Here is a 12,648-nt window from a genome sequence, read left to right on the forward strand (position 1 = left end):
GTGCTGGCGAGGATGTGGGGAAAAGGGTACACTTGTACATTATTGGTGGGACTGCAAATTGGTGCAGCCAATTTGGAAAGCAGTAAGGAGATTTCTTGGAAAGCTGGGAATGGAACCACCATTTGACCCAGCTATTCCCCTTCTCGATCTATTCCCTAAAGACCTAAAAAGAGCATGCTACAGGGACACTGCTACATCGATGTTCATAGCAGCACAATTCACAATAGCAAGACTGTGGAAGCAACCTAGATGCCCTTCAATAGACGAATGGATAAAAAAAAAGTGGCATTTATACACAATGGAGTATTACTCTGCATTAAAAAATGACAAAATCATAGAATTTGGAGGGAAATGGATGGCATTAGAGCAGATTATGCTAAGTGAAGCTAGCCAAGCCCTAAAAAACAAATGCCAAATGTCTTCTTTGATATAAGGAGAGTAACTAAGAATAGACTAGGGAAGAAGAGCACGAGAAGAAGACCAACATTAAACAAGGATGAGAGGTGGGAGGGAAAAGGAGAGAGAAGGGAAATTGCATGGAAATAGAAGGAGACCCTCGGGGTTATACAAAATTACATACAAGAGGAAGTGAGGGGAAAGGGAAAAATAATACAAGGAGGAGGAATGAATTACAGTAGAGGGGGTAGAGAGAGAAGAGGGGAGGGGAGGGGAGGGGAGGGGGGATAGTAGAGGATAGGAAAGGCAGCAGAATACAACAGACATGAGTATGTCAATTTGTAAATCAATGAACGTGTAACTGATGTGATTCTGCAATCTGTATACGGGGTAAAAATGGGAGTTCATAACCCACTTGAATCAAAGTGTGAAATATGATATATCAAGAACTATGTAATGCTTTGAACAACCAACAATAAAAAAAAAAAGGCTAGTGGTGCGGTTCAGTGGTGAGCACTTGCCTAGGTTTGATCCCAGGACTGGAGAGAAAAAAAAAAAAAAAAGAAAAAAGAGATTTGAGTGTTTGAGTGGAATAGTTCAAGTTGACCTTCAAATGTGTTTATTAAACACAATGTCTTTGGACCTGACTGTGAGGCCACTGTCATGTGACTCCCTGTTTCTGCTGGAAGGAGACAGCAATAACTACACCAAGTGTCCACTTTCAACATACTGGACATTCCTTCTCTACTAACAGGGGCCCAAGTTCCTGCTGTTATCTTGAAATGTTTTATTGAAATATATTTTTATAGACTGTTGCTTCCCTTCTATCCCCAGTAAGAATTAAGCTAAGAAAAGTGAACACTGTGGAAGTCATTTCCATGAACAATGAACAGAATCAGAGAAGCTGCTTAAAGTGTTTATCTTGTCATGGAATGATCTGAGAAAAGGGTTGCCTAAATTTAGGAATTCTCCAGAAAGTAGGAAGGAGAATCTTCAAAATCAAGAAAGCTCACCATGGTTCCAAGAAGCTTGCAGAGTGTCTGGCTTATGAGAAATGAATGTTAACCTGTACAAGACATGTACCCTTGTCCAGTGTCCATTATTCTTATTTTTTAATATTTTTCCCACCAAGGCCTGGCTCAGGAGAGCCAGGGCACATCATCCTGGTGCCATTACTGGCTCATTGTGCAGCGTGACATGATACTTTTAATGCCCCATGCACAAAGCGGCCAGGCAGGGCTCCCACACTTGGGAGTTCTGAGTCCAGACTGAGGGTGGGGACCAGCCTTCTGCTTGAGCACAATCTCCAGGGCAAACGTTAGAGAGCACCAGCAGTTGCTGTGGCAGGATACTGACTTTCAGGGAGTTTGCCCCATCAAGGGGGCCAGTCATTGGTACCAGCTGCAGCCCCCTCCCCTCAGGCTCCATGCTGTCTGGATTCCTAGACATCAAACCTCCTATCTCTAGGTGACCAGGAGACTCTTATGATAGCAGCTAAGCTGCACCAATTCTTTATTTAAATTTTTTTTGGGGGGTACTGAACCCAGTGATGCTTTACCATTGAGCTACATCTTCAGCCCTTTTAATTTTTTACTTTGAAACAGGGTTTTGTTAAGTTATTGAGGGTCTTACTAAGTTGTTGAGGCTGGCCTTGAACTTACTATCTTCTTATCTCAACCTCCAGAGTTGTTTGGATTACAGGTGTGTGCCAGCTTCATAAAATTATTATTATTATTATTATTATTATTATTATTATTATTATTAGCTTTAATTAGTTACACATGACAGTACAGTGATCTTGATATATCAAACATTTGAATCAAATGGGGTATAATTACTCCTTTTTCTGAGTGTACAGGTTGCTGAATCACATTGGTCATATAGTCACGTATATGCATACAGCAATAGTAGTGTCTATTTTATTCTTCTGTCCTTCCTATCCCCCCCTCCCTCCCCTCCCCTCACTTCTCTCTACCCAATCTAAGGTGACACACTTCTTTTTTTTTCCCCCTCACATGGTCATACATGTAATCTGTATAATGATGAGGGTCTCCTTCCATCTTCCGTGCAACTCCCCTTCTCCCTCCCTTTCCCTCCCACCTCTCTTTCCTATCTAGAGGTAATTTTCTTCTCATGCTCTTCCTCCCTACCCCATTTTTGGGTCACCTCCCTTATATCAGAGAAGACATTCAGCATTTGTTTTTTTTGGAATTGGCTAACTTCACTTAGCATAATCCGCTCTAATTCCATCCATTTCCCTGCAAATGTTATGATCTTGTTACTTTTTAGTGCTGAGTAATATTCCATTATGTATAAATGCCACATTTTTTTTTATCCATTCATCCATTGAAGGATATCTAGGTTGGCTCCACAGTCTAGCTATGTGAATTGTGCTGCTATAAACATTGATGTGGCTGTGTCCCTGTAGTATGCCATTTTTAGTCTTTTGAGTGTAGTCTGTGAAGAGGAATAGCTGGGTCAAATGGTGGTTCCATTCCCAGTTTTCCAAGGAATCTCCATACTGCTTTCCAAATTGGCTGCACCAATTTGCAGTCCCACCAGCAGTGTATGAGTGTACCTTTTTTCTCCCACATCTTCGCCAGCACTTGTATGACTGATTCAAGTACTGTTTGAGAGTATAGCCCAGGGGAAAAAGGCAGAACCCAGACAGGGAGGAAGGACTCACTGAGTCACATAAGTTGTGATGGGTAGAGTGACTGCAGCACCCAGCTCCTGAACTGTCTTCCAGGTGGTACTGCTGGGAATTTTCGGCAGCTTTTCTTGCTTGATACTGGGTTTTCCTGGAGTTGACAAAAACCTCTTGTCTTTGTTGAATTTTAGAAATGGCTTCAGACATACCTGGATCGGTGACATTGCCTGTTGCCCCAATGGCGGCCACTGGACAGGTGAGGATGGCAGGAGCCATGCCTGCCCGTGGAGGAAAGCGGCGTTCTGGGTAAGCAGCCTCCGCATTTCCAGGAATTGGACATAATAAATGTTGAGCAATGATCTTGACCTGTTGGGAAAGTATTGTTTTTTCCCCTCCTGTAGAATAAGAACTCAGCAGCTCACATCCTGTTTAGATTTTGCAAGATTCCTAAATATGCACATGATTTGCTTCTAAGTGTTTTGGGCCTTGGCACCCAGCTGGGGACTTCTGTTTGCTTATCCTTGTGGTGGGAATGTGCTTAGTGACCCTGCTTGTGACTTCTTCAGGCAAGGAGGCTTGCTCTTCACCACCATAAGTTCCCCCCTGCCCCACAAGCTCTGAGGCCAGATTTGTTAGCTGAGTTCCAGGCCCTATGGGCTGCAAAGTATCACCCTGGAGCCCTCCATCATTTTCTCTGCTGCCCATCTTTTGTGGGCAATGTACAGAATTCTTTTCGGAATAACTGGCTAAAGTCTGTGTCTGAAGTCTAGACAGCTTGAATCACATACTATTACTGGCTAATAAAGTTGAGAACAATAATAGTGCTATTAACTATGCCAGTTCTGAGAGAGACAGAAAGACCAGCACTTTTGAGCAGATAGGATCAAAACTGCAACTACTCATACTGAATTAGAGCAAACAACCAACCACAACTCTATAGAAAAAACATTACTGACATTTCAGACTCAGTTATCACTTAACCCCTTTCCAGCACCGAATCTATTTTATTTTCAGTAAAATATTAGACCAACAAGGTTTCTCACAAAGTCAAAGCAACTTTTACTTTTAATGCAACTTCTGATAATACATGGGCTCCCCTAGAAAGCAACTGTACTATTACTGCAGAATATGCTTCTGATAGCCCAACACCTATGGGGTGGACCTATTTTTTAATGGTCCAACATTTTAAAAAATTTTATAATTAATTTTTAAAAAATTTTTTGTTTTAATTATTTACACATGACAGTACAATAATCTTGACATATCATACATTTGAATCAGATGGGATATAATTTAATTCTGAGAGTTTGCTTTAAACCAGTGTGATTCTTAAAGGGGACAGGGACAAGAGATAGATGTGTATTAGCATCTGGGATTGAGTGGGCCTAAGAAGAAAAAGATATTCAGCTCTATAATTTCAGAATGTAAAATAGACTATTGTGTGTGTGGTATAGTCTGAAGGTGGGGCCTGAGATTTTCATGATTGTTAAGAAGGTTTAAAGGACTAAGAACTGGAACTCAGAGTTAGGCTACCTTCACCTTGCTTTAGCATGCTCACTTTTGGTGCTGATGTAGCCAGTTTTGCATTTTCAGTTTTGTTATTTTGGCAGAGGGACTTGCAAAACTGGGATAAGAAATGTTGGTGCCCCTAGGCAAAACTCCTCAGATCAGCTCTGTAATAAATGATATGGCTTGCCTCTGGGGCTCACTGCAAAGCAACCTTCCTATTTTAACCAGCCATTCTTGCTAACAAGGTGCTAAGCTCAGCAGAGTCTGGGTTGCTAAAAGAATGTTCATGTGTGGTATCAGTATATAGATCATATAAATTTATTTTTTAATGGTTGACAGACCTTTATTTATTTATTTATTTTTAATTTATTTATATGCAGTGCTGAGAATCAAATGCAGTGCCTCACACATTTCAGGCAAGTGTGCTACTGCTGAGCCACAAACACAGCCCCAATTATATAGATTTTTAAAAAACACCAGGTCTTATAAAAATTATTTTAAATGTTTATGGGCTCTAACTGCATTCTATAGAAAAAGCTTTATCCATCACCCAAGTCCTTTTTTAGAAAAGGCTAGCCCAGGGCTCTGTTGAAGGAAGTAGGCCGGGTCAGGCCTAAGTCTAGGCAAAGATGCTCTGGTGCAACCCAATATTTTCAGAACTAAGAGCCCTCTCTCTGTGCTTGAGGGTGGGAGGGTGTCTTTGAGCCTCCCTCTGCTGGGACTTTCTGCCAGCTCCTTCAGGGACTGGGCTGAAATAAGCCAAAGCTGTGTTCCTCCTGGGCCTCCACGTTCCTGACCTGAGTCCAGCATCCATACCCTGATTTCTGGTTGTTCCCTGAGCTAATGATTTGACCAGGGACTCAGTCCCATTTTTAAAGAATTCCTCAGAGCTGTTCCTTTTCCTTCTGGGTCTCTTTCTCCTTCTCTCTTAGATGCATGTGTACACACACACACACACACACACACACACACACCATCAAGAGAAGAATCAAGAGTCTGCAGAGGATGGGAGCACCTGCTGATACCACATCCAGTGACAAGGAGGGGGCACAGCCTCTTAAAGGCAACTTAACCTTCCCCTAGAGCCTGTCCAATGTTGTCCTCATTTTTAGGGTCCTTCTTCCTCCCCATCAGATTGAAAGAGCAAGCAAACGAAGATTCATTCCATTTGCTAAGCTCCATGATTTAGTGATTTATCCTGTGTTTTAGCAAAGGAACCTCTGTTTTTATAGAGCTGTTTCCATAGTAATTCTTGCATCTGACATTTTTATACATGTTTTGTTGAAATTCTGTAATTGAAGCCACCATGGCTCTGGAAGCTTTGATAACAGTCCCTTCAACCAAACCCACTTATTAGCTCAGTGCAAAGGAGATCCAGGTAGAAGCCACATTCATCAAAAAGCAGATGATGCCACAGTGGGGCTCTGCTCTAAGGTCCACATTTGTTGCTACTCTCCCTATCACTGGCGTCTTCCTCTCCCTGAGATTGTGGAACACACTTGGAGAGGTACAAGGAGAGAGGGAGAAGAAGAAAGAGAAATGGAGGTGATGGGAGAGATTCTTATGAGATCTCCCACTCTGACCTGATTACTCTGGTTGAAAGAAATGTCCCAAATTTTCAGGAGAATCACCCAGCTCACTATATCTCAGTCTTGCAGCCAAGTGGAACTGATGATTTGAGGGTTATGGACCTTCCTGGCTGCATGGCTAGGCCAGCACTGTGGGTCCTTCCTGGATGAACTTTCTTCTGCTTCCCTGACAGCCCTGCATAGGAAGTGTCCCAGCAGGCTGGATGCTATCCTGGAAGTTGGGACACAAGGTGAAGTTTCAGAAATTTCAGATTCCTTCTAGTGTGGTTGCACATTAGTGGGAGAGATGAGCTGAAATTGGTTACCTGAAATGAATTTCTGCAGTGACCTCCCTGATCTCAGAGAGGATGGCCAGGAGCAGGGACTTTAGCAGAGCAGAGGCAGTGTTTCTAATATTAGGGGGAGCAGCCATGATTGGGTAAGGGTCTGTGCCTATGCCCAGGCTAGACATTGATGGGGATGGAGTGTGGAAGTTGAGGACAGAGAATATCAGTCCTGTCTCTCTCTGTTGGAATCCAGTGTTAGGCTTCTAAAATATCAACACTGAAGGAAAATTATTCATATTGCATCCAGCCAATACACCAAGGTCTCCTGAATAACCCCATGAGCTATGAAAATGTGTTCAAATTAAAGGCATGTTTACATAGGCAGTTGTGTCACTTGGTTAGCACTAATAAACCAGCATTGCTGTTGTAGAGTGTTTTCTAGCACCTGTCTTTAGCAGGATCTTTGGGCTGGCCCAGGATGCTCCTTTGCTACCGCTGTTGACATGACCTTTTATCTTTCTCATTAGAGCATAAGTGAATTCTATTTGATGACTCATATTGGATGATGCATTATTATTACACAGCCCCAGTTAAGGAAGGAGATTCACATCACTCCCTCCTAATTAATGGCATATTCAGAAGTGATATCCTAACTTGTTATGGAGATAAAAATTTAGGCTCCTTGACAGGGAAGTGAAGTCAGGTACATTTTCAGCTCACCTTTTGAATACTCTTATCATCCACTCATTGTGTTGAACTCTTTAAAGTGAATACAATAGGGCTTAAAAGTCATATTTTGATTTCTCTCTTTTATTATCCAGATGCTTCAGTATAATACAGAGGCATAAAAGACATAAAACAAAGGATGATTTACTTAGGCTTTTTATAGCAGAAGAAATAAGTGTAGTTTATTGTAGTTATATTTAAAGTAGAGAATTGGAAGTGGTGACAGAAGATACCAGCAAGTGTTGCTCTGAGAGACCCTTTGTGTCCTTAGGATGGTTGCAATTTTTTGTCTGTGTTGCCGATAAGCAGGAAATACTGTTTCAGGTAGGGTGAATTTTCCTGAGAATTTGAATGATCATATGGGTCTGAATTTATCTCTGTGTTGGATCTCCGTCTTTACACTTTTCTAAATTCCTAAATCTGATTGCTGCACACTGGGATTGCATACATGCACAGGTAGGAGGCACAGTTTCTTGGTTTCTAATTTTTCGTAGGCAAATCCTGGTTCCCAAGTTCCCAGTGGACTTCAGAAAACTCCAGGGCCCAGATCAGGGCCATTCCATTTTGTTTTCCTTGTTCTTTTTCTTTCTTTTCTGTGTTTTTCTTTTTTTTTTTTAATTTGGTACTGGGTTTGAACCCAGGGATTATTTTCTACTCAGCTCCATTCGCAGCTCTATTTAATATTTATTTTGAGACAGGGTCTCCTTATGTGCCCAGTCTGGTCTCGAACTTGCAGTCTTCCTTACTCAGCCCCCTGAGTCACTGGGGCTACAAGTATGCACCACTGTGCCCTCCTAGGTCCATCTCTTTCTCTTTTATCCCCTCTGCTTGATTGAGCCCCAGCCAGCTTGGCCAAGCTGGGACCCACACAGTTCACTTGCCATGTCTGCTTCCTGGAAGATCAAGAAAAGAATAGGACTGTCTTTGCTAAAATGAGGTGACTGGTCATCCTCATTGTCCCAGAACTCTTTCAGTTTTATCACTAAAGTCTGAATCCCATGAATTCCTGGAAAATCAAAACATTTGATCACTCTAAATATCCCAAAGATTTGTAGCCTGAGGAGGGAGGACTGCCAAATACATTGCATTATGCAGAGCCTGAAGATCACATTCATATCAACTTAAGCCAAAAGGAATTTTAAAGATAACTTGAGGTTTTATTAAATACTTGCATGAGTTCTTTATAATTTTGAAAGTGCTACTTTCCACCACCCACCCACCTCATCCCCTGCCCCTGCCCCTGCCCCTTAATGCTGATGTTTTTGATGTGGGCAGCAAAATTGCTCTTCCCCATTATGAACACTGGGTGGCAGTGTGGCCCTGTGGCTCAGTAAAATGTCCTGTGGATATGGTTTCAGTATTCTTGGTGGTTGTCTCCCAGATTTAATTTTCTGAAAGGTGAGATGATGGCTTACCAGTTATGAAGAATATTGATGGCTTTGCTTCATTTAGAAATTCATGCATTCAGCTCTCATTTGTCTACAATCTAGACAACTGAAGCCAATGCTTAGCACCTGGCTTCCCAAACTGCTTTGTAGGGAGTGTGTGTGTCTGGCCCCCTGGTGGTGTGTATGTGGTCTTTTACCTGTACTATTTTGTATCACTTTTCTTGTTCACCTCCTTCTCTTTTTGCAGTTTTTTTTCCTGTTATTACTGTCATTTTTACAATTATCTAACTCCTTTTGTTCTTTTATTCTTAGCAGTTAGGATAGCTCTTGGATCTGAGACAGGGATTCCAAATTGGCAGAGGATCAAATCAGTTGATTCTGAACAAAATGATGCCCAAATTAGAACTCTGACTGCCCTGGGCATTTAAAAAAAAAAAAAAAGATTTTTTATAGCACAGGGAGTACGATTTGTCTCATGTCCTGTGCTATCCCCAAGTCACCCATTGGCTACTCTGGGCTTTTAGACTCAGGGAGGTATGGTCATGCTTCTGTGGGGCCAGCAGCTCTGGCATCTGTAGTTGTGGTCTTTTAGCATACACCTCAATCTTACAATGAGCTGTTCTGACAAGGAATTTTCCAGTCCTGGCTGCCAGATAGGATGGCCTCCCTTTGCTTGGATTCCAGCAAAACAGAGCCCCATCAATCAGGCCTACTAAGAACAGGAGGGGAACATGTTTTACCCAGGTGTCTCAAAGGGGCATTTGGGGTATTAGTCAAGCAAGTATCCATCAAGACTTTGTTTTATGTATGTTGTGAGGCCCAGTAAAGAGGGAATCCCAGTAATTATGTGGTGAGTTACAATAAGCAGACAGCCAATTTGAGTTAATTCAGGCCTCACATGACCATTTTCCCTTCAACAGCCATTTGTTAGACTTTGGACTTAACAGGACAATGGCCTTGATTGAGCTTTCCACCAAGTCTTACCATGTCTCAAGACCTACCAGGTTTCAAGCAGCACAATTACTATTTGTCTCCTTTTCTGTTAATCCTTTTATCACCCTTAAAATTTTCTATTTTCAAAACCCCTTGAGCTTTTTCAGTCTGTTAACATACCATAAAATAAACAAGTAAAAAAAAGGAAGTGACAAGGTGGAATGAAAGACATGGAGGGGAGGAGGTTTCCTCAAAGGTTTCCCCAAAGGGAGATAAGGAATGTCTCCCTTTCCAACACCAGCCTAGTCAACCCTTTGGTGGCCTGTTAGGGATTCCACAGGGGCAAGTTGATACTTGAGCACCCAAGACCTTTCATTTTGCTTCTTCCTATCTTGAAGCTCTTTGATGACTGTGTAGAGATATTGCTTTTAGCCTTACAAAAGATTGGGAGCATTGGAGAGCAGTCTGAAGGAAAAAAGTGCCCCTCATTCCCACAGCTCAGGTTACCAGTTTCAGTGCCCTGCCTATAACCAGCGTTTATTGTGACCTTGACTTTGCAGAATGGACTTCGATGATGAAGATGGTGAAGGTCCCAGTAAATTTTCAAGGTAAGTTTATTTTACTTTCTTTAAAGAAGACAATAGCCAGCAGTCACCTTCCTGGGCACACAAGGATTTAATGTCTTTTGCCATTGAAAAGCCATTTCCCTGCACTTTGGCCTTCTTGCTTATACCTCCTTCTGGGCCAGGGTTTGGCCTAGTGGCAGCTAGCTATGAGCAGCCTTACTGTACCCCAGCCTAGATGATTAGAAGTTAAATTAGATATTCTTAATCCCATTTGCTTTTTTAGTGGAACAATAACTAGTAACTTTAATTAACTCCTTTTTAAAAGACCTAAAGTTCATTTGGAAAAGAACTGCTATGATGAGTCTTCTTTTTCTACTACAGAAAATAAGGAGAAACATGGGTGGCTCTGTTCTAGATGCTTGTAAAACTTGGTTTGGGTTTCCTTAGAGCCATCACTCACTGGCCATGTGCTGGGCTCTATGGGACTGTCCTGAGTACAGAATACCTGGTAGAAAGGACCCTGGATCACAGGTGCTTGTGGTAATGTAACTGTTAGGTACACAAAGGATAAGGCAGACCCAGCCCTGTTGCACCACATTTCCCCCTTTGGTGTATTCTGTTTGAGGCATGGTAGGAAACGTGGCAGTGTGGAGAGGAAGACACCAGCCATTCTGTCATTCTAAGCATAGTTCCCATCTTTGCCCAGTTTAATTGTGGACAGTCTTGCCTTGATGTTCCTCTCTGTCACCCAAGCCTCCAGCCTCCCTAATTCTTGGTTGTTGGTGAACTTGAAAACTTGCCATATTTGGTGGTTGCTTTTCTCCTGCTTCTGTGGCCCATCATTTGGTCTACAGCCTCAGCTGTTCAAAACAGTTTTGAGAAGAATGATGTCTGTATCATCCCCCCTCTCCCCCGACTCCCGGTCAACTGAACTACCTGTTTGCTCTTCCCTGTGGTGGTTATTTTTTGGTTATGGTTCCTTTTATCCAGGACCCAAAATGGTCATAGCTGTGAATTTAGCATTTTTCTCACAACTCAGAGAGGGATGCCTGCCTCATTACATTTCAAGGATTACCAGAATCTTGAAGTCCATAGTAAAATTCTTTCTATCCCATAAACATTCTTCTCCAAGAACATGTCCTTCCATTTCCTAGTTTCTGCTTGGGGTGAAACAGTAAAAAGAAAATGGAAAACATTTCGATCACGAACAGTCTTAGAGTTTCCAGTTGAAACAAGGCATGAGTTTCAACCCATCAGTGCAGACAGAAGCCCAGCTTGCACTTATCCCCATTTTCTAGGTTGTGTTCTAGAAGCAGGGGGTGTTTTCTTCCTGAAAAGGAGCTGGCCTTGGGAATAAGGACACCCATCTCCCTGCTCCAGTTCACTCTGGCCATACACATCCTCTTTGTACAAGGAAACAATGATTTTGATTCCTCTGTGTCAAAATTCCCCTTGTGATTACATTCTACAGCATGTTTACCTCAGGAAATGATAACTCTGGGGTCTCAGAATATTAAAAGGAAGGAGATGAGGAGCAACATTTGTGTAACATTGAAGATGAGTATCACTGATGAAGTAACAGAGCTGGAGACAAAGAGTGCATTGTCTTGGGCTCCAGTGCTAAGAAACAGAAGCCATGGACTAAGTAACTCTGTGAGCCACCCAGTGCATTAGAATTTAGCTGGGATTTACACCTAGGCTTCTAGGAACTTCGTCCTTTCTTCTATTATGTTAAAAGTAAGACAGGAAGCCAGGATTTGCTTCCAACTTATAGGAACTTATAGGGCTGAATATTTATTCATTGTACTTATAGGGCTGAATATTTAGGACCCCAGAGTCCACTTCCTCTACACAGCAGGGGCACCTGTGGGTGCATCTGAACTGCTCAGAGCTGATAAGATGACTGAATCTACTCTCCACTCCCTCCACTTTGCAAGTAGCTGCTATCCAGGGGAAGATGATAGCCTGCTTCAGACCATTTCCTGTGGGTCATGGTGAGGCAGGCCCAGGCCCTGGTGAGACACACCCTGGGGCCACTCCTGTTTCCTCCTCCTCTACTAGTAGTCAGTCAAGAGAAACCCCTGAGGTAAGGCCTGGAAGAGATGGAGGCTGAGATACGAGCCAGTACCCACTGAAATTTGTTGACTCCAAATCTAGAAAGAGTGCTGTGCCATGATTTTTATCTCCTGACGTGTGTACAGTCAACTTTCCTTGCATTTCTTGAAGGTGATCCCAAGTTCAAGTGTTCTGCCTATCATCAGACCTTGCGTCTCAATTTCAATCTTTTATTTGAGAAATGTGGACAGTAGTCACTTTGAGCTAAATAGTGCAAGTTTGGTGTTTCTATCTTCCATTACAGCAAGCCTCAGGTGGAACAAAGTAGTAGATGTGAAGCTGACACTGCTGCCTGGTCTCCCATGCATGCACATGCACACCCATGCATATGCACACACACATAACTTGCATTCACACACACACTCCAGGATCCCACCTCCCAGGGCCAGGAATGCTGTCAGCCTCCTTCACCACATCCTGAGGCCTTTGGGGTTATGACATGCTGGACATGGCTCTATTGGCACTAGTTGTTTCCCTCCTCCTGGAAGTCACAGAGACTGGTGTGACAGA

General features: G+C 42.6%; 1 protein-coding gene across 13 annotated transcripts in view; it reads left to right on the forward strand.

Moving 5' to 3' along the window:
* Arnt2 (aryl hydrocarbon receptor nuclear translocator 2) overlaps window positions 1-12,648 on the forward strand; it is a 177,455-nt gene that overhangs the window by 49,417 nt on the left and 115,390 nt on the right. For 11 of the 13 annotated variants that reach the window (XM_040275013.2, XM_040275017.2, XM_040275011.2 and 8 more), the window contains exons 2-3: window positions 3,238-3,352; window positions 10,018-10,065. In XM_040275013.2, coding sequence (XP_040130947.1) covers window positions 3,238-3,352; window positions 10,018-10,065 — 163 coding nt within the window. The remainder of the gene's footprint in view (window positions 1-3,237; window positions 3,353-10,017; window positions 10,066-12,648) is intronic. The other 2 variants (XM_078051085.1, XM_078051084.1) reach the window with 1 other exon arrangement.

The sequence above is a fragment of the Ictidomys tridecemlineatus genome, chromosome 5, assembly GCF_052094955.1.
Source record: "Ictidomys tridecemlineatus isolate mIctTri1 chromosome 5, mIctTri1.hap1, whole genome shotgun sequence".
Lineage (NCBI taxonomy): Eukaryota > Metazoa > Chordata > Mammalia > Rodentia > Sciuridae > Ictidomys > Ictidomys tridecemlineatus.